The sequence below is a fragment of the Engystomops pustulosus genome, chromosome 3 (genome assembly GCF_040894005.1).
Source record: "Engystomops pustulosus chromosome 3, aEngPut4.maternal, whole genome shotgun sequence".
NCBI classification, from domain to species: domain Eukaryota; kingdom Metazoa; phylum Chordata; class Amphibia; order Anura; family Leptodactylidae; genus Engystomops; species Engystomops pustulosus.
This window is the reverse complement of record NC_092413.1, coordinates 226,571,664-226,594,083: the sequence shown is the minus strand read 5'-3', so window position 1 is coordinate 226,594,083 and position 22,420 is coordinate 226,571,664. Positions and strand designations below refer to the sequence as shown.

Genomic DNA, 22,420 nt, shown 5'->3' with positions numbered 1-22,420 from the left:
GGAGTCATTTAAGATGGCGTGTATCCAAGATAAAAATGTGGCGGTAGAAGAATCCCTCATGAGTTATAAGGGCAGGCTCTCATTTCACCATTTTATCCCATCCAAAAGGGCGAAATATGGGATTAAAGTTTATAAGTTATGTGAAAGCGGTATTGGGTATACCAATGCCTTCCTCGTACATGAAGGCAAAGACGGCGATATAAATCCCCCAGGATGCCCCAGTGAGAGAAGTTGTAGCAGAAAAATTGTATGGGAGTTGATGCGGCCTCTGTTAAATAAGGGGTATCAGTTATACCACTGATAATTTTTACACCAGTGTCCCCTTGTACAAGCACCTGCATTCTGCGGTTACAGGGGCTTGTGGAACAGTCCGCAAAAATAGAAGGGGCTTGCCGCAAGAGCTTTTGAGAAAGCACCTAAGAAGAGGGGAATCAAGTTGTCTTTGAAGTGACAACATCCTTGCAATTAAATATAATGACCGCAAGGATGTCTTTCTCCTGTCCACCCTCCACCCTGTCTCGGGTCGCAGGCGCACCTGTGTATCTCGGTGAGAGTTGCAGCGCGACTCATCTCACCAGGATCCAGCGGCGTCTCCCGCGGCTCTCTGGGCGCGTTCCTGCAGCATAGGGCACGCACGCGCGCACGCCGACTCGGACAGATTTAAAGGGCCAGTGCACCGATAATTGGCCAGATGCCCTTTCCTATAAATTCCCAGCCCCTTCCTGTCTTCCCTGACGGATCTATGTGCCTCACAGCTTTAGAAAAAGCTCCCGAACAATTCTCCTGCGTTCCTTGGTGTTCCTGCGTTGTTGTTTTCTGTGTTCTTCCGTTCCTGTGTATCCTGTGTTCTTGCTCCTGTGTGTTCCTGCTCCTGAGTTCCCATGTACCAATCTGCCTGGACCTCCCTTTGCTGACCCCGGATTGGACTTGACGTTGCATCTCTGCCGCCTGCCTAGACCTTGTGCCTGGACCTGACCACGAGTCTGTCTTCCGTTAAGGTACCTCGACCTCGGCTGCCACCGCGGGCTAGTAGCACCTGTGGAACGACCTGGTGGCACCCTGTCGCAGCAAGTCCAACCCGCTTTGCGGCGGGCTATGCTGAAGACCAGGTGCCACTTAGACTCCGGTCCCAAGTTTCGGCTAGTACCACCTCCCGCGGTGATCCACTGATCCCGAATCGTGACACACCCAGACACAAAAGTGACAGTGAGAGAACATATGGGGGGGGCGGTCGATTTGGCTGATCAGGCGCTACAGCCATACCTGGGGGAAAGAAAATCATGCGCCTGGTTCAAAAAGGTTGCTATCTACTTGATGCAAGTGGCTGCATATAATTCTTATGTGCTGTATAAAAAATCGAAGGTCAGGAATCATTTTTTAGATTTCTAGAAAATGTGGTTGAGAACCTTTTATTTCAGTCTCCGGAGCCCACTGTCAGCCATGAGTCAGAAGACGTCCGACGTCTTGTGGAGCTTCATTTTATGCACCCTGTGCCAACAACTCTGCATATGAAATATCTGCAAAAGCGCAATGGAGTATGCAGCAAGAATGGCACACGAAGGGAGAGATGATTTTAGTGCCCTACCTGCCCCTCTAATCCAAGTCTCTGCCACTATCCCTGCTTTAAAGTTTAGCACAATGTCCCACATTATTATAAATGTTTTCATCATTGTTTACTTTTTGGGAGAGTTACATAGTTTTGGGTGTATTGGCAAATTTGAATTGTGGCAGCAATTTATTATCCTCATTTTTTAAAATCCAAATATCCCTTATACCCCTTGATGGATACTATATGTGCACGACAGGCTGTGCTCTGAAATTGTGCCATTACGGAAACATTTTTAAGGTGCATAATTTCTTTTGCATTAATTTTTTAAAAGCACATATTCAGTAAAAAAAAACCCTTAATTTTAATAACGTGGTCATTCAATGGTTTTTTTTTTAAATTTCATCTCACAGTCTTTGAGGTGTGAAATTCACATGTTACTGTTACACTCCTGAGCCTCGTCATAATTCCAAGCAAAAGGTTTCATCCATATCTGCAGTATGATTACACTCAGAATAAATTGTCTAACACATTTTTTGCTGTATTGTCCCCATTTACCCAAACTAAAAAATTAAAAAATAAGGCAAAAGAGACTTTATTTCAGAATAAAAAAAAAAAAATCCTATGGCCCAATTCTATTCAACACATGTGGGCTAAAAAATGTTTCTTTTTATTTTGATAAATTCTGTGATGGGTGATGGGCAAACTCCTTTCATTTCTTTGAAATCTCCACTGTTCTGGTACCTCGGGCACGCTGCAAATGCACCTTGGTACCTGAAAAATATTCTAGTCATCTCTGTCTTCTAAATAATGCTCATTGCCTTCTAAGCCATGCCATGGGCCCATACAATGGTTTATGACCATATATGTATAAATTACATATTTTAGAGGAATTTTCTAAAAAAAAAACCTGGTTTGCATTTCCTGTTGTGAACCCCTTGTGAAAAATGAAAAAAAATGGGGTTAAATAGCCCATTTTTGGGGGGAAATTTTTTTTTTTTTCTGTTTTGTAGTCTAATTCTACAAAGAATCAAAAGGTGATATTGCTCATTATACCCATTTAGAAATTAATTGGGGGGGGGGGGGTATAGTTTGCAAAATGGGTTCACTTGTTTGAGGTTTCCACTGTCCTGGCATTCCAGGCGCTCTCCAAATGCTGCATAGGGCCTGAAAACAATTCCAGCCAGATCTGCTTCTGTTAGAGATTTTTATCTAGGGCTTAACCGCCCTTCATGTTGTACAGTGACTTTCAAATTAACCCTTTCATGTTTGTCCCGGTACCGGAACTCGAACATAAACCAAGACACACGTCAGTCTCTTAGTGCATGTAAAAATCTTCTTCCTCGTTTATTGTCTCAGCTGCAACATATCACAGAAGAAAATCATCAAAGAGGCGTGAATAAAATACTGTAATGCTATTGGCCATAATGAATTCACCAGCACATTCTGGGAAAAAGTTAATAGGCCTTGTTCACAGACATGTTTATCTACAGAATGTACAGAGAATGGGGCAAATTTACTTATCCCGTCCATTCGCGATTCAGCGGCGCGTTTCTCTGCGGTGGATTCGGGTCCGGCCGGGATTCATTAAGGCAGTTCCTCCGACGTCCACCAGGTGGCACTGCTGCGCTGAAGTTCCCCGGAATGCACTCAAGTTCACCGGCCTATTCCTAGTGAAGATAAGTGCAAGATCGTGACACTTTTTTTAAAAAAATGTGGCGGTTTTTCCGAATCCATCAGGTTTTCGTTCGGCCACGCCCCCTCGATTTCCGTTGCGTGCATACCAGCGTCGATGCGCCAAAATCCGATCTCGTGCGCCAAAATCCCGGGGCAATGCAGGGAAAATCTGCGCAAATCGGACATTTTCGGGTAACACGCAAATCAGGCCCTAAGTAAATGACCCCTAATGTCTCAAGTAGCTTCTTACTGACCAAGACAAGGGATAAACAATGCTAGAGAACAAGATAAGAAGGAGAACAATCATCTATAACAAGTGTCAAGGAGAAACCTTTACAGGCAGATTACAAAAAAATGAAGTTTGAATCATGAAATTAACTGGACAGTGCTTGACCCCCGGCCTGACCCCCGGCTAATGCTTAAAATGGCGGACAGTAGTCAAGATGGCATCCGAAACCAGTGCGATCCCCATAACAACTCCCCCCTTTTGAGTCTTGCTGGCCTGTAACTCCATCCTGAGCGACCTCCTCAAGCTCCAGGTACCCACAGATAGGCTAAGCCCTTACCTGCTGGACTAGTTAACTCTTCACCAGATCCCCTGGAGGCCAGTCACCCAGGGGTTACAGGTCTGCATACACAAATCACATCACTGAGTTTCTATAGTTCATAGGTTTGTAAACAGCATCATCCTTCGCTCCGGGCACTTATCCTGTCATGGTTATTACTGCCTGGACGGCCATCTGGGACATGGTGGACTTGATGAGGGGGACCACACAACACGCAATAAGTGACAAGAGCAAAATCACAATCCCCAATATCACCCCCACTTAAAGGAAACCCTTCCAATCCCCCAACTACAAAGTGAAGGACAAAGTGTCCACCCCTGAGTTTCTCTTGAGTTCCCTGGACAGTCCTTCAATCATTTCACGATCATGGGTAATGGATCTATAGGGGGTGATGTCATCTGGGATGTATATGCAACAAGCCACTCCCACCATCTTACAGACTCCTCCCTTCTCAGCAAGGATTATGTCCAAAGTCATGCGGGTCTGGGAAGCATCTCGGATATAATTCACAAATCTCTGTTGATTACAATAAAAACAGTTAACCCAACCAATATCTTTGCTCATAGCTCTCTGGGGTATAATGGACTCTAGTCCTGCCCATATCTGATTGTGAGCCTTGTACTCATCTGGGACCCCCCCCTTGGTGCTCCCACTGTATCTGTATAAATGTTGTCCTCTAGGTGCTTCTCTCTCAGACCTCCAGAATCCCTTGGGATCCTCTACGTTTACTTTATGTGTCTGATCAATCTTATCGCTGGGGATCACGAGGAAGGAATGCACAAATTTTATCACCGTACATTCACCTTCCCAACCTCTAGGCCTGACCTGACTCTCCTATCCCCACAAATCCTGTACACATCAGACACTGCTAATACAGGGTTACCTGTGCTGTCAATGTTAAAGAAGGTCATTGTCTTGTTGCACCAACCGTAGGTAAAGTCTCCTACTCTGGGGGCATCCTGGTCACCCGTATAGCTACAGTAATGGTCATGGTTGGGGTGTCCCTGAGCGTAGTCAGTCAGAAGAGACCAGCTAGCAAGAAGAATAAGTAAGTTTGCAATAGAAAGCGTGGAATCATGCTGACTTCCCTCTAGCTTCACAGACGTGGCACTGGTCAGCAGGAATTGGAAAAGACTGTCGTAGCGAGGCTACAGACTCTCTCTTTGGTGTCTCTTTACCACCACGTAGTCTCCAGGCTTCAGGTCATGCATCCTGAGGTCTGTCTGGATCTGAAAAGGAATCAGAAACACTTTGGCAGACCTTTTCCAAGACCTGTCTCAACTGTGTGGCATGTTCCACCTGGTTTCCTGCCATCATCTCTAGGATCTGTGGGAAGTAGAGGCCTAGTCTGGGTGCACAGCCAAAAATGACTTCAAAGGGGGACAATCCCATCTTTCTGTTAAGGGTGGTCCTAACTGAATAGTGGGCAGCAGGAAGGCACTCGCGCCATGGTTTCCCTGTTTCTTCCATGGCCCTCCGGATCTCTAACTTAAGAGTGCCGTTTAGTCTCTCAATCCCACCACTAACTTGGGAAAGATAAGAGGTGTGCAGGGCCTGGAGGAGGGACAAGGTTTCAGGTGTTTACTTGTCCAGTGAAGTGGTTTCTGTGACCGGACTCTATGGTGTCTGGAAGTCCAAACCTGCAGAAAATCTCACTCATCACCTTCTTGGCTGCGGCTCTACGTACCACTTTTTGGTAGCTGGATAAAATCCATCTGCAATCTCTGGAAGGGATACAGTGGCTTGGGTGTCACCTTCTGTGGGGGTCTTTACCCCCTTACCCGGGTTGTGGCGTGCACAGGCTATACAGGCTTTCACTAGTCTAGTGACAGGGGTAGTAACGCCTGGGGCAAACCACTGATGGTTTATGAGCAGTAGCATGGCCATTTTGGATATGTGTGTGTGTCTGTGAGCTACTTAAATTACTGTCGGGTGCAGGGCTCTGGGCAGGCACACCCTCTCTCCCAGCATCCAGGTCCCATCAGCATCTGGGCTCCAGCTTTCCTCCACACTTCCTTCACTTCTGATGACTCTCGGGCCACAAGGGACTGGAACACCTGTAGATCAAACTTTTTAGCTCAGAACTCACCTCTGAGACTTTAGGATAGTCTCTGGGTTCCATCTGTGCAGCTGCCTTCACCATCCTGTCAGCCACATACTTGCCCTTGGCTTGTGGAGTTACCAAATTGTGTGTGCTTTTACTTTTACTTTCCCCAACTCTTGTGGAAGTAAGAGAGCATCCAAGAGCTCTTTAATCAGAGTGCCATGCTTAGAGGGGGTTCCTGCAGAGGTGAGGAAATCTCTAGCCTTCCATATGGGTTCATAGTCGTGTTTACACCCCACACCTACACCTAGGTACCTACACCTAGAGTTTAGATGTTTGCCCTTTTACCTTCCACCAGCTGTAGTGCTTCCCTGAGTGCCGTCATTCCACCTCCTGCTGCCCCGACCTGTGTGGAGGGAGTGGTTCTGCTTTTACTACCTCATGTGCGCCACTGACCACTGTATATCCAGTGTAGAACCGTCTGTCTTCTCATGCAGACCTGGTGCCATCTATGAGAATAAACTCAACATTTGGGTAAATCACTCTTCTCTCTCCCCCTCTCTGAATCCTGGAAGACTGGTGAGAGAACGGCAGGATTCAGAGCTGTGCAACTTATCAGTGTATCCTGGGGCATCAGTGGTTGTCTGGCCTTTGCTCAGATGCTTGGTCTGTACTTGGGTGAGGACACTGTGCAAGGTATGCGGGGTTTGCACTGTAATTGAGTGATCTAGGATCAACTCACTGGCCTTGCTGAGCAGATTGCTGGCTGCAGCTACTAACACCTGAGGGGCTTTCGTCACGACTGAGTCTAACTGGGCCTAATAATGGGCCACTGGGGAGGCCACCACGTTCCTGGGCTAAGACACCTGTGGCATGGCCTAGATACTCAGTGCAAAATAAAACAAAAGGTCTGGTTCAGTGGGGTGTGCCTAGGGCCAGGGCAGACAGGATTTACCAGCTTAAGGCTATGGAATGCATCAATTGCCTCCTGACTAAGGGCAAATGGGGAAGAGGCTATGCAGTCTTCAAGGGGCAACATCAGGCTGGGGGCAGCAGACCTTATCCCAGGCCTGCAGGAGCTGGCCAGTCCTAGAAACATGTGAAGAGGCTTAGGGCCTCAGGTTAGGGGCATATTCTGGACTGCCAGCTTCCTTTCCTCTGTCAGGTATATGCCTGTGGCTGAGAAGCAGTGGCCTATGAAGACCACCTTCTCCTGGCAGTACTGGAGTTTGTCTCTGGAAACTTTGCAACACTTCTGGAACAGAAAACACATAACGTCAATAAATGCATTCTAGTGAACCTGCAAAATGGAGGCACAAAAACAAGAGAATATTCAGTAAGGGGCTAGTCTGCTAGTCTGGCTGGGTGATTTTTACCCCCCTTGTGGGAATCTGCACCAAGTATACTGGAATACTGAACTGGTAAAGGCAAATAGGTACTAGCAATCTTCATGTAGGGGCACAGAGAGGAGAACATTTGCCAAATAAATAACAGTGAATAATATGTCACTCTTGGGGACTGCTGCCAGTGAGATTTGTGGGACACTCATTGACAGCTGGATTCTTCTTTCCCAGCGTTCTTGTGCTCTCTATAAAGTTCTGGCCAGACTTCAATGTCTCAATATGGAGAAATCCTGTGTTATCTACACTTGAAGGCCACTTGCATGTCAGTTCTGTACACAGCAAAACGCAGATTCAGATAACACAGCTCAGGAAAAGCCCAGCTGCATAGCTGCCCCCATGATCTGACCCTAGTTAACTCTACAAACTCCAGAAAGCAGGTACCAGAGACATTGCAACACTTTTTATAGTATTTTTCTCTAATTGTCAGGATCAAATAAGTTTTAACTAGACCATACCCAAACTAACAACGTCCCACACTCCAAGATTCTTAGAAGAAGCCTGAAATGGTGAAATATCACGTAGCCGGCGTTTATTTCAAACATTTGCCTAGAATCCTGAAGGGTGCTCAGCTGCCAACCTACAAGAAAGCCCCACAACCAGCCTTTATGGCTGCCAACAGAATAGAGTCATAGGCAATTAACTTTCAGGGACTTGAAGGGAATATAACTGTCTTAAGATGGCCGCCACTGAAGGATGGTAGGGCGTGTCATCTTCTCTAACCACCAGATACAGGGGTGGAGTCTGCATTCCAGGCGCCATCTTTCCCTCCGAGCAAAATATAATAAAATCTTTTTTTCTCAAATTCTCTCCACATCAAAAACTTTGAAATGTCCCTTATTGACTGACTCTATACCAAGTCACTGTCTTCCAGACTGACTAAAACATGATGCTGTCCTTCACTAGTTCTCACACGAGACCGCTCAGACTCCCCGCAAAGAGCTGAATGCACACCTGGCCAGGGAGGGTCTCCGCAATCTGAACTCTGTCACAATCTATGGGAAAAACCAGTCCCAAACAAACAATCCCATACACTATGATAATCCGACTATCACAATAGAATATCTCCCACTCTAGCATTGTAGACATTTAAGGGTTACTACTTCCCGTCTCACAGTTTCAGCTAACATCACAGACTGTCTGACCATCTGTCACTGTCCAGTCACTGTCAGTCACTGTACAAGGGATCCTTTGCCACAATTATAGTGAGCATACTTTTATATATGCAAATTTAAGGCAAAGTACATAATATCACACAAGGACATGACCTTACCCAGTCCTTTCAGCCAGTGAGACAGAAGTGACAGTCAAGCAGACAAAAATAGACTTACCCAAGCGCTCATTGTCAGTTCTGGTCACTGGTCGCCTGGACTCCTGCGGAGGTCACCTCAATGGTCAGATGCCCATAATAGTATGCCCACCCAGGGACGCCAATTAATGTTAGAGATTTTTATCTAGGGCTTAACCGCCCTTCATGTTGTACAGTGACTTTCAAATTAACCCTTTCATGGTTGTCCGGGCACCAGAACTTGAACATAAACCAAGACACACGTCAGTCTCTTAGTGCATGTAAAAATCTTCTTCCCCGTTTATTGTCTCAGCTGCAACATATCACAAAAGAAAATCATCAAAGAGGCGTGAATAAAATACTGTAATGCTATTGGCCATAATGAATTCACCAGCACATTCTGGGAAAAAGTTAATAGGCCTTGTTCACAGACATGTTTATCTACAGAATGTACAGAGAATGTCTCCAGAAGCTTCTTACTAACCAAAACAAGGGATAAGCAATGCTAGAGAACAAGATAAGAAGGAGAACAATCGTCTATAACAAGTGTCAAGGAGAAACCCTTACAGGCAGATTACAAAAAAATTAAGTTTGAATCATGAAATTAACTGGACAGTGCTTGACCCCCGGCTAATACTTAAAATCCTTTTAACAGCTTCTAAAACTCAAATGGCCCTCTATTCCTTTCACCCCCGCCATGTGCCCCTTCAGCAGTTTACGGTCACATATATAGTATTGATATATTCAAGAAAATTTGGGTAACAAGCTTTGGTGTACAAGTTCTAATTTAACCTTTTGTGAGTCTGTAAACTTTGGGGGTAAGTGAAAAGGTTGTTATAAAATTTAGAAATTGCTAAATTTTATCACTATTGTGTTTTTAACTTTTGTGAAATACTTAAAGAGTTAACAAACATTCAACATGTTTTTTTGAATAGTTTAAGATGTGCAGTTTTTAAAAACTGCAGATTTTTGGGAAATTTTTGAAATTTAGGCCTTACAAAGCACTTTCAGAACTGCATTGTTCCCTATAAAAATGGCTTTTGAAATTTTATTAAAAATGAGGATAATTGCTGTTCAACTTGCAACCCTTCTAACAACCTCATGGATAAAAGGCTAGTTGAAAAAGGTAAGCCAACACAAAAACAGACTTATGATAAATGTTAATAACTTATTAAGTTGGGGGGAATGAGTATTTGTGTTTCACAGCTTTTTTTTCCAAATTTTCACCAAATTCACTCTGTTTTCATACATAAATGTAAAATTTAACACTCACATTGTTTTACTAACATAAAGTGAAATGTGTCATGAAAAATCAATATCAAAATCACCTTGGTAAATTAAAGTGTTCCAAAGTTATTATCATCTAAAGATTTGTAAAATAAAGCTTTGAGCTGAAAACAAGCGTCGGTGATATGGGGTTAAAATCAATTAAAATAGTAGCGAAATACATGCAAATACACAGTGGGGCACATTTACTTATCCGACCCATCACGATCCGATGCATATTCGGGTCTGCCGCGATTCACTAAGATTGTGTATCCAATTTCCTGCATCTGTTGTTTTTAAAGTAACAAACACAGGAGGTGACTGGATGCCAGACAAGACGTCACTTCGGTATGTGGTTGGCAAGCAACCCAACAAACATTTGCTGTGCAACCTACTTGGTCTGCACAATCGCACGGAGCTGATGGATATACAAAAGGACACTGTATGCGACATATAAGAGACCTAAAAGAGGACATATGATGTATGCAAAAAACATGAGAAAATAATGGTTTATGTGCATTGTTTCCTTCTCTTTTTCTTTTTTATCTTCCCAAAAAAAAGACAGGTACGCGAATTGGCTTCTCCGTATCAGGCCGGGTGAGAACTGGGGCAGAGGCAGACTTCAGCTTAGGGAAACTTCTTCAGCGGCCGGAGGCCATATTCTAGGACTGGTGTTATTTTTGGTCAGCGCCACAATAGGAGATACAAGAGAGGAGAAATGTTGATGTAGACCGACATAGCTGCGGTGGAGCCGACCCCATGTAGGAAATGTACCCGGCAGCAGGTTAATGGGGACAGTGCAGTGGCAGAATCTCTGCTTGCTTCTCAAAGAAAACATCTACGTAGTCCTTATAAGAAGCGGGAAGACCTGCAAGCTGCTTGGTGAATTTCACAGAAGACATTATGGACACCAGATGAAGAGCCATTAGACAATGGGAATAGCATTGTGGTCCCCAGCGAATGATTTCCCCAGTCTCCCAGTCGACCACCAGTTGCTGCAACCACGGGAGACCCAAAAACACTGAGGACGTAGACCGGGAGAGCACATAAAATGACAGGTCTCTCCTTGTACAACGCCCCAATTTGCAGAGACAGGGGCTCAGCACGATACTGGACCGGATCATGGAGAATCTGTCCAATGACAGAAGAGATAACCAGTGGCTTCTCTAGGCGAACCACAGGAAAATGATGTTGGGAGACCAAGACAGCATCCACGAAATTCCCTGCAGAGCCAGATTCTAGGAAGGCTGAAACTTGAAGCGGTTGCCTGTGCCAAAACTTAGAATAGCAGGGACATTTAGACTAGGAGAAGCTTTGCTCTCACTTCGGAACGATTCTCCCAAGAACCCTAGGTGTGGGCGTTTCCGGAACACTGTGGACGGACTGGAAAGACATAAGAAAGTTCTCCGGGCCGGCACAGTAGAGCAGAGATTCTCCTGTCTTTATCTTAAGTGAACAAGCGTTTGGATGATCACTTGTTCATGTCCAATAATAATAAAAAGGTAAAAAAAAAGTAAAAAAAAGAATTAATAGAAATGTCCTCAAAGGCTGTCCCCTATTTGCAAATATAGATACCTAAAATCACCACATAAATTCCACATATTTGGTATCACTCCATATATAATGACCTATACAATATGTGAAGGATTTGGCCCAGTAGAGACCAAGGTAGCGGGGTGCTGTGATGCAGTTCACGACAGTGACACCAAAGTACAGTCCAAAACAGGTCTAGCCTGTGTTTATTTCAGCAGGAACAAAATAAAACAGCCTTCACATTCAGGCATCAAAACAAAATAATATCCTACCCGTCAGGGTGCTAACTAAACAATGGTTCTCTGACTCGCCACTAACAAAAACACTTTTGCTGCTCCAGGCACAGAGGTCAGGGCTGTGTGCTCTCCAGCCTCCTTCCAGAGAGACAACCCTTCCAGCTCTGCTGAGCGGCTTTATGCAGACTGATTGGGGCTGTTCCCACCACCTGTGTCCAAGGTGCTGGACACCACAACCTCAGCACTAAGGCCTTGCATAATAGCAAAACCTAGGGGAAACATACCGCCAATCCACAGTTAACCCCTTCAGTGTCTCACATACCCTCCCCCTCTGTTTGACCCTGTGGGGGCGAACACTTTTGGCCATCAGACAGTGGGTACGAGACAGGGCATCAGCATTCCCATGCAGCTTTCCTGCTCGATGTTCCACCGTGAATTTGAAATTCTGCAACATTAGAAACCACCTTGTGACCCTGGCGTTCCTCTCTTTGGCCTGACTCATCCAGGTGAGGGGAGAGTGATCGGTCACCAGTGTAAACTGTCGCCCTACCAAGTAATACCTCAGGGATTCCAGAGCCCATTTTATCGCCAAGCACTCCCTCTCAACTATGCTATAGTTCTTCTCAGGAGGTGTGAGCTTGCGGCTCAGGAATGTCAAAGGATGTTCCTCACCCTCCACTACTTGGGACAGGACAGCCCCCAAACCCACGTCAGAAGCGTCAGTCTGCACAATAAAGGTCTTGGTGAAGTTAGGGGTGATCAGTACCGGTCCCTCGCACAAAACCGTCTTAAGTCGCTGAAACGCCCCCCCAGCCTCTTCACTCCACTTTACTATCACCGCCCTGCTACCCTTGGTCAGGTCAGTCAGGGGTGCCGCTATGGTAGCAAAATCGGGGTAAATCGGCGATAATAGCCCACTATGCCTAGGAAAGCCCTCACTTGCTTCTTGCTCATAGGTCGTGGCCACTGCTGGATCGCCTCTACTTTATTTACTTGGGGCTTGATGACACCTCGCCCAATACGGTACCCCAGGTAACGGGCCTCTTCCAGACCCAGTGCACATTTTTGGGGGTTCGCTGTCAACCCTGCTGCCCTCAGGGAGTCTACAACTGCTTGCACCTTGGCCAGGTGACTCTCCCAATCGTTACTATAAACTATGATGTCATCCAGGTAGGCCGAGGCATATCTCCGGTAAGGTTTTAGCACGAGATCCATTAACCTCTGGAATGTGGCGGGAGCCCCATGTAGCCCAAAGGGAAGTACCACGTACTGAAAAAGCCCATCAGGAGTAACAAAAGCGGTCTTCTCTTTGGCCCTGTCAGTAAGGGGTACCTGCCAATACCCTTTCGTCAGGTCAAGGGTGGAGAAGAATCTAGCCTGTCCAAGTCGTTCTATCAACTCGTCAACCCTGGGCATGGGATAAGAATCAAATTTGGACACCTCGTTCAACTTCCTAAAATCATTGCAGAACCGTAGGGAACCATCAGGTTTGGGAATCAACACAATAGGACTCGACCAGTCACTTTTAGACTCCTCGATAACCCCCAGGTCTAACATCTGCCTGACTTCTTCGGATATGGCAAGCCGGCGCGCTTCGGGGACCCAGTAGGGTTTTTGGTGTACCCGGATGTGGGGTTCGGTTATGATGTCATGCTTGATGACTGAAGTACGTCCCGGCAACTTAGAGAACACATCCACACTTCGGAGCACAAACTCCTTCGCTTCCTGAATCTGGGCCCTTCAGAGGGACTCCGAGATCCGTACTTCAGGCACCTTGGCATCGGGTACACCTACCTCCGGTGTCCCCTTCTTGGGGACAGACGCTTTTTCTACTCCCACGGCCATCAGGCACTCTCTTTCCCTCCATGGCTTTAGGAGGTTCACGTGGTATATCTGTTCGGGTTTCCTCCTCCCCGGCTGAGATACCTTGTAGTTTACCTCCCCCCCTTTCTCCATGACCTCATATGGTCCTTGCCATTTTGCCAAGAACTTGCTCTCAACGGTGGGCACCAGAACTAGCACTCTGTCGCCTGGGTTAAAGGTCCTGAGTCTGGCTGACCTACTGTAGACCCTAGACTGGGCCTCTTGTGCCCTTGTCATGTGCTCCTTTACAAGGGGCATTACCGCCGCTATGCGGTCCTGCATAAGGGAGACGTGTTCTATCACACTACAGTGGGGGGTCCTCTCCTGTTCCCAGGTCTCCTTGGCTACATCCAAAAGCCCACGTGGGGAACGGCCATATAACAGCTCAAAGGGTGAGAAACCCGTGGAGGACTGGGGAACTTCACGTATGGCAAACATCAAATAGGGCAACAAACAATCCCAGTCCTTCCCATCTTTGCTGACCACCCTCTTCAGCATCCCCTTTAAGGTCTTATTAAACCTCTCGACCAGGCCATCTGTCTGAGGATGATACACAGAGGTGCGGAGCTGTTTAACCTGCAGTAACTTACACATCTCCTTCATTACCCTAGACATGAATGGGGTACCCTGGTCAGTCAAGATTTCCTTGGGGAGGCCTGTGCGTGAGAATACCTGGAACAGCTCCCTAGCAATATTTTTGTAGGAGGTGTTCCTTAATGGAATCGCCTCGGGATACCGTGTAGCGTAATCCAGGATAACCAGGATGTATTGGTGCCCCCTTGAGGATTTGACTATGGGGCCAACCAGATCCATTGCAACCCGTTCAAATGGCACCTCTATGATTGGTAGCGGGACCAAAGGACTCCTGAAGTGGGACACGGGGGCAGTAAGTTGCCACTCAGGGCAGGAGCTACAATACTGGTTTACCTCCTCCCACACCCCGGGCCAGAAAAATCGCTGCAGGATCCTCTCTCGGGTCTTCTCAGCACCTAAGTGCCCTCCCAGCACATGTTTGTGTGCCAACTCTAGCACCAGTCTACGGTGAGATTGGAGTACTACAAGTTGCTCAACCTCCTCACCCCGTATCTGGTCGACCCTGTACAACAGTTCCCCAACAATCACCATTCAGGGGTATATTTTGTCAGCCCGTGGTATTTGGAGTACCCCATTTATCACCTTAACATTCTCCCGTGCTTTTAACAAGGTAGGGTCCTGTAGCTGTGCAGCCCCAAAATTTTCACGGGAAATCTCAAGGTCCGGCATGTCGGCCACCTCCTCGTGGCCCTCGACCTCACCAGCTAGGACCTCTAGGGGAGAGAATTCATCACATGGGGTCACCCCTACTGCTGGTGTGGGTACATTGGCCTCAAAGGGTTCAGGGGCCAAGGCTGGACACACGTGATGTCCATTATCTGCAACAGCACCTGAGGTGGGTCTTCGTCTCCAGAGGTCCCAAAACACCGGTAAGTCTCTGCCGATAATAGCCTCATGAAACAGGGTCCCCACCACCCCCACTTCATGGGCAATAGTACCACAAGGGGTATGTAAGTTGATGACAGCAGTGGGATATTCGCGAGTGTCCCCAAGTATACACAACACTCCCACTCTCCGCCCACTGTACAGTCCAGGATCAACCAAAGTTCCCCGTACCAGGGTGACCAGACTCCCTGAGTCTAGCAAGGCTTCCACTGTGTGACCACCGATTGTGACCATGCACACTTGGGGTTCTGCATCCGTGACTGACTCGGCCACCAGTACCGGCCGGGCAAACAGTGACACTCGCCGGGTCTGGTTGCAGTCCATTGGCTCCACTGACAGAGGACAGTTGGCAGCAATATGGCCCATTTCATGGCACCGCCAGCACTGGATACGGCTATGACCTCTGTCACGAGCCTCACTGGGTTTCTGGGTATCCACGCCCCCCAATGAACCCCCTCCCAACCTGACATGTCTCCCCTTTTCCGCAGTAGCAGTCTTACCAGATGGTTTGGTGACCCTGTCACTGGCACTGCTTCGTGTGGGAGAGGTAAGTAGAAGGTCCTCCGCAGCCCGATACCTCTCTACTAGGGACACAAGTTCCTCAGCTTTTGTGGGACCGGCCTGTCCAACCCACCGCTGGAGCCGAGAGGGCAGAGAACAGGTGAACTTGTCGAGAACCACTCTCTCTACCATCTGTGCTGGGGTGCAGTCCTCTGGTTGTAGCCACTTCCGGACAAGATGGATGAGGTCATGCATTTGGGAGCGTGGGGGTAGTTTTTCTGAGTACGCCCACTGGTGGACCTGGCTGGAGCGAACTTGAACGGTGACCCCAAGACGAGCCAGAATCTCCGCCTTTAGCTGGGGGTACTCACGGGCCTCCGTTTCACTCAGGTCGTAGTAAGCCTTCTGCGACTCGCCGGTCAGGAACGGTGCCAGGACATCTGCCCACTGCTCAGCCGGTAATTCCTCTCGCTCAGCTACTCGCTCGAACACAGTGAGATACGCCTCCACGTCGTCGGTCGTCGTCATTTTTTGTAAGGCCTTTTGTACTGCAGCCCGTGCGGAATGCTGGACAACCGGGTACCCTTGAAAACCAGTATGGGACCCCTCAGTAGTCATCGCTTGCGGTGCTGCCGTAATGCCAGAAAACTTTTCCATCATCAGCTGGAACATGGCTCGGGACTCTTCCTGCTGCTGGCGGGACCTCTCCTCCTGCAGCTGGAACATGGCTTGCTGCTGGCGGGACCTCTCCTCCTGCTGCTGGAGCATGGCTTGCTGCTGTCGGGACCTCTCCTCCTGCTGCTGGAGCATGGCTTGCTGCAGCTGCCAATTAGCCTGGGACTCTTCCTGCTGCTGCTGCCAATTAGCTCTGGCCTCCTCTTGCAGGTATTTAATAAAGTCCTCCATCTTGGCTGTATCCTGCAATTTGCTTGCTGCTTTCACCCAGGCCATGCAATGTTGCAGGATGTAGCGAGCCTTTCAGGTGTGTGTCTTTTGAACTGCCCGCAATCCGAAGCACCATATGTGGAGGATTTGGCCCAGTAGAGACCGTGGTAGCGGGGTTCTGTGATGCAGTTCACGACAGTGACACCAAAGTACAGTCCAAAACAGGTCTCGCCTGCGTTTATTTCAGCACGAACAAAGTAAAACAGCCTTCACATTCAGGCATCAATACAAAATAATATCCTACCCGTCAGAGTGCTAACTAAACAATGGTTCTCTGACTCACCACTAACAAAAACATTTTTGCTGCTCCAGGCACAGAGGTCAGGGCTGTGTGCTCTCCAGCCTCCTTCCAGAGAGACAACCCTTCTAGCTCTGCTGAGCGGCTTTATGCAGACTGATTGGGGCTGTTCCCACCACCTGTGTCCAAAGTGCTGGACCAAAAACCTCAGCACTAAGGCCTTGCATAATAGCAAAACCTAGGGGAAACATACTGCCCATCCACAGTTAACCCCTTCAGTGTCTCACAAATAAAACTAAATTATTGTTGAATCCACACAATGAACAGCATAAAATTTTACTTAGAGGACACCAAAAATGTATTTTTACCTATTTCGTCCAACAAAAAAATACAATAACATATTGTCACAAAAACACATGTACTTCAAACACTGGCACTGGTGTCACTTGGACGACATTGTACCACTCAAAGTTTGCCTGTAACCAATTTTTTTTTTAACCAATAATAGACCTTATTAGACTCTCTTGCCTCAGGTTGAGTACCAAAGGATTGGAGAATATAAGAGACAGATCTGGTAAAAACTCCCCAGAAAGACAGAACTACAGTTCATTTAATTCAGGTAAGGTAAGTTTATTATAAACATTTGTTATAAATTCACCTGTCCGCATTCCAGTGCTATTTCCCGTGATCTGGTGGATGCGTACCCGCCACCTAGGGCGCATGTGCTGGCTTCTAGAGATGTAAAGGGCCAGTGCCTGGCCACCTGGCAAGCCAATAAATAGGCAGCCTTTTCCCTTATGCCTCACTGGATCTTCTTGCCTTGTGCCTTAGAGAAAGCTTGCTCCTGATGTCCCTTGCGTTTATCATGATTTCCCATTGTGACCTTCCACCCTGACCTTCCGCTCTCCTGTGGAGTGACCTGGTGGTAACACTTAGACTCCACTCCCAGGTGTCAGCTTACATCATCGTCCACGGTGGTATAGTGGGTCCACTACTCCTGATCCTGACAGTAAGATCCTGCCAAGGTTCCGCTACCTGACCTGGCTTTACACCATCGTGGGCCAGCATTCCCAGTAGATTGCTGTGCAAGGTCAGCAACTCGGATGATTCATCGCTTGATGGATACTCAACAGTAGCGTCAAATTCCTGTGGCTCCTCCTGCTTCTCCGGTTTGTCTACCTTCCGCAGAACCTAGGCTAAGACTTTACATGCCTTCCAAGTATGATGGGAATCCCAAGTTCTGCAGGGACTTTATCATCCAGTGCTCCCTGCACATTGAACTAATGCCTACACAGTTCATCTCAGAAGGTTTTAAAGTGGCCTCCTTTCCGGGAAGGCCTTGGCATGGGCTACTCCACTCTGGGACTGGAAAGACCGGGACACAGCTAATATCCCCACCTTCTTCGCTGATTTCCGGTCCGTCTTTGAGGAACCAGCTGGGGCATCTTCTGCTGAGACTGCCCTGCTGAACTTGCGTCAAGGAGACTCATCTGTTGGTGACTATGCACTTCAGTTCTGTACCCTAGCTTCTGAGCTAGCCTGGAATGAAGCAGCCCTGGTTGCAACCTTTAAAAAGGGACTGTCTGGACAGATGCATTGGGGGTCATTTACTAAGGGCCCGATTCGAGTTTTCCCGACGTGTTACCCGAATATTTCCGATTTGCGCCGATTTCCCCTGAATTGCCCCAGGACTTTGGCGCATGCGATCGAATTGTGGCGCATCGGCGTTGGCATGCACGCGACGGAAATCGGGGGGCGTGGCCGAACGAAAACCTGACAGAGTCGTAAAAACCGCCGCATTTAAAAAAAAAAAGTGTCACGGAACTTGCACTTACCTTCACTAGGAATAGGCCGGTGAACTTGAGTGAATTCGGCGGGCCTCGGGGAACTTCAGCGCAGCAGCGCCACCTGGTGGGCGTCGTAGGAACTACCTTCGTGAATCCCGGCCGGACCCGAATCCACCGCAGAGAACGCGCCGCTGGATCGCGTATGGACCGGGTAAGTAAATCTGCCCCATTGTCTGCATGTGACCTGCCGTCTTCTCTGTGTGGTCTCATCTCACTGGACACACCGATTGATATCAAGTTCACTGAGTGTTCTGAGGAGCAGTGTCTTGACCAAGTACAAGTCAGGACCCAACATCTACCTACCTGGCTCCTGTCTTCAAAACTTCACCTCAACCGCCTTCTGTGTCAGCTGTAGAAGAACATGCAGGTGGATAGCGCTTGTCTTTCTACTCAAGAGCATTCCAGACAAAGGCAGGGGAATATCTGTTTCTATTTTGCCAGCCCAGAGCACTTTCTTAAGAAGTGTCCTGTCCGTCCTCAATGTCCAGGAAACACATGCACCTAGGGCTCCTTGGAGAAGTGCCCCCAGGTAAGAACAAAGCTTCTCCTCGTCTGCATGTTCCTTTTCATTTCAGTTTTGGAGAAGGTGGTCCAGTTCAAGCTTCAGCCTTCCTGGACTCCAGCTCTGCAGGGAACTTCGTGGATTCTGCCCTGGTCTCACAGCATAATTTTCCCATGGTTTGTCTAGAGACTAGTCATTTCTTCTCTCAGTGGGCAGATCCTCTGCGACTCCCAGTATTGCAGTAAGCCACTATGCCTGCAAGTTGGGGCCTTGCATTAAGAGATACTGTCATCCTCGGATCCACGTCTTCAGTTCTACTGGGTTTCCCGTGGTTGCAACAACATACTCCTGAGCTCAACTGGCATACCGGTGAGGTTCTTCGCTGGGGACCGAAGTGCCAGTCTTGCTGTTTGGTGGTTCCTCATCCTGTGTCCATCACTGTCTTTTCGGTGTCCATCAAGCCACTGGTGGGTCTTCCCGCTTCATACCAGGACTTTGCTGATGTCTTTTTGGAAAAACAAGCAGAACTCTGCCGCCACACCGGCCCTTTGACTGCCCAATAGACTTGATGCCAGGCATGTATCCTCCACGAGGTCGAATATACCCCCTATCAGGACCTGGAACCGCGGCCATGTCGCCCTATGTGAAGGAGAACCTGCAGAATGGCTTTATAGGCAGGTCTTCTTCTCCTGACGGTGCTGGATTCTTCTTCGTGGCCAAGAAGGATGGTTCATGCATCGATTACTGCGGACTCAATAAAGTTACAGTGAAGGCAATGAATGGAAGACAGCATTCAATACCCAAGATTGGCATTTTGAGTACCTTATTATGCCCTTTGGACTCGCTCCAATAGTCTTCCAGGAATTTGTCAATGACATTTTCCAGGACCTACTGTATACCTAGGTCGTTCTGATATCCTGTTGTTCTACACAACCTAAAGTTCCATCGGGCTCATGTACGGCAAGTTCTCAGGCGCCTAAGGGCGAATCGCCTATATGCCAAGCTTGAGAAGTGCCAATTTCATTAGAACAGTCATTCCTAGGATACGTTATTTCTGACAAGTGATGGATCCTGCCAAGTTATCTGCGGTACTTCAGTGGCCGTGTCCAGTAGGCCTTTTGCTATCCAGAGATTTATGGGCTTCGCCAATTAGTGCTGGCAGTTTATACCACATTTCTCCTCCCTTGTATCTCCCATCGTGGCACTGACCAAGAAGAACGCCAATCCTAAGCTCTGGCCTCCGGTGGCTGAAGAAGCTTTCACTAACCTGAAGTCTAACCTGAAGTCTTACCCGGCCTGATACTGAGAAACCATACCTGCTAGAGGTTGACGCCTCATCCATTGGTGCAGGAGCCGTTCTCACCCAGCAGGGGCCTAAAGGCTGAACTCTCACCTGTGAGTTCTTCTATAAGACCTTTTTGGCCACAGAGAGGAACTACTCTATCGGCGATCGGGAGCTTCTGGCCATTAAACTTGCCTTGGAAGAATGGCGTTATCTTATGGAGGGAGCTCGTCATCTAGTCAGTATCTATACTGATGACAAAAACCTCCTGAACCTCCAGACTGCCCAGTGTCTCAATTCATGACCAGCTTGTTGGCCTATCTTTTTCTCCCACTTCAATTTCCTAATACACTTCCATCCTGCAGAGAAGAATGTTAAGGCTGATGCCCTCTCTTGTGCCTCTGATGTAATTGGGGAAGATCCTGCTCCCCAACATAGTATATAAGGCTGGAAGGAGACGCAAGTCCATCAAGTCCAACCTTTAAGAATTAAATAAATGTTTTATCCCCATAACCCATGATATTTTTTCTCTCCAGAAAGTCATCCAGGCCTCTCTTGAACATGTACATAGAGTCCGCCATAACAACCTCCTGCGGCAGAGAGTTCCATAGTCTCACTGCTCTTACAGTAAAGAACCTTTGTCTATGGTGATGGTAAAATCGCCTCTCCTCTAGGCGTAGAGGATGTCCCCTGTCTATGGTGATGATAGAACCTCCTCTCCTCTAGGTGTAGAGGATGCCCCCTGTCTATTGTGATGGTAGAACCTCCTCTTCTCTAGGTGTAGAGGATGTCCCCTTGTCCTGGTCACAGGCCGAGGTATAAAAAGATCTTTGGAGAGATCCTTGTACTGTCCGTTCAGGTATTTGTACATTGTAATGAGGTCTCCCCTCAGTCGTCTTTTTTCTAAACTGAATAATCCCAAATTTTGTAATCTGTCAGTGTATTCTAGTTCCCCCATCCCCCTAATAATCCTGGTTGCTCTCCTCTGCACCCGTTCCAGCTCTACTATATCCTTTTTATACACTGGTGCCCAAAACTGTACACAATATTCCATGTGTGGTCTGACCAGGGATTTGTATAAGGGCAAAACTATGTCTTTATCATGAGAATCTATTCCTCTCTTGATACATCCCATTATTTTATTTGCTTTAGCAGCAGCCGCCTGGCTCTGGACACTAAAATTAAGTTTACCATCCACCAATACCCCCAAGTCCTTTTCAGCTTCAGTTTTACTAAGTAATTGACCGTTTAGAACATAATTATACTTTTTGTTTCCATGGCCCAAGTGCATAACTTTACATTTATCTACATTAAACCTCATCAACCATTTCTCTGCCCATCCCTCAAGCTTCCACAAATCCCTCTGTAATGCTAAACTATCGACCTCGGTATTTATTACTTTACACAGCTTAGTATCATCTGCAAATATTGAAACTTGACTGTGTAAACCCACTACCAGGTCATTAATAAAAATATTAAAAAGAAGTGGCCCCAATACTGACCCCTGTGGCCTCCACTGGTAACATCAACCGAATCTGAGAATGTGCCATTAATGACCACCCTCTGTTTTCTATCACTAAGCCAATTACTTACCCAGATACACAGATTTTCTCCTATTCCCAGCAGTCTCATTTTATATACCAACCTTTTATGTGGCACGGTGTCGAATGCCTTTGAGAAGTCCAGATATACAACATCCACAGCGTCCCCCAGATCCAGTCTTGAACTTACCTCCTCGTAGAAACCAATCAGATTAGTCTGACAGGACTGATCTCTCATAAACCCATGCTGACGCTGGGTTATAAGGTTATGCACAGTGTGATACTCCAGGATAGCATCTCTAACAAACCCCTCAAATATTTTCCCCACCACAGCAGTTAGACTCACGGGTCTGTAGTTTCCAGGATCGCTATTTGATCCTTTTTTGTATATTGGTACCACATTTGCTATGCGTCAGTCCTGTGGAACATAACCAGTCCTCAGTGAATCTTCAAATATTAAAAATAACGGTCTGTCTATCACCGTACATAATTCATGCAGAACCCGGGGGTGTATGCCATCTGGCCCAGGTGATTTATCTATCTTAGTGGTTGCGAGGCGGCGCCGTACCTCTTCCTGGGTTAAACTGTTGACATTATAAAAAGAATTTACATTATTCCTCATTGTGTCTTCCACCAGGGGATTTTCCTGGGTAAAGACAGTTGAGA

The 22,420-nt window shown here is 47.2% G+C and overlaps 1 protein-coding gene across 1 annotated transcript in view; it reads left to right on the top strand.

The window, feature by feature from the left end:
• LOC140122994 (uncharacterized protein KIAA1958-like) overlaps positions 1–19,117 on the top strand; it is a 48,668-nt gene extending 29,551 nt beyond the window's left edge. Inside the window, exon 7 of the mRNA XM_072144244.1 lies at positions 19,005–19,117. Within this exon, the coding sequence (XP_072000345.1) occupies positions 19,005–19,117 (113 nt within the window). The remainder of the gene's footprint in view (positions 1–19,004) is intronic.
• The last annotated feature ends 3,303 nt before the right edge of the window (positions 19,118–22,420 follow it).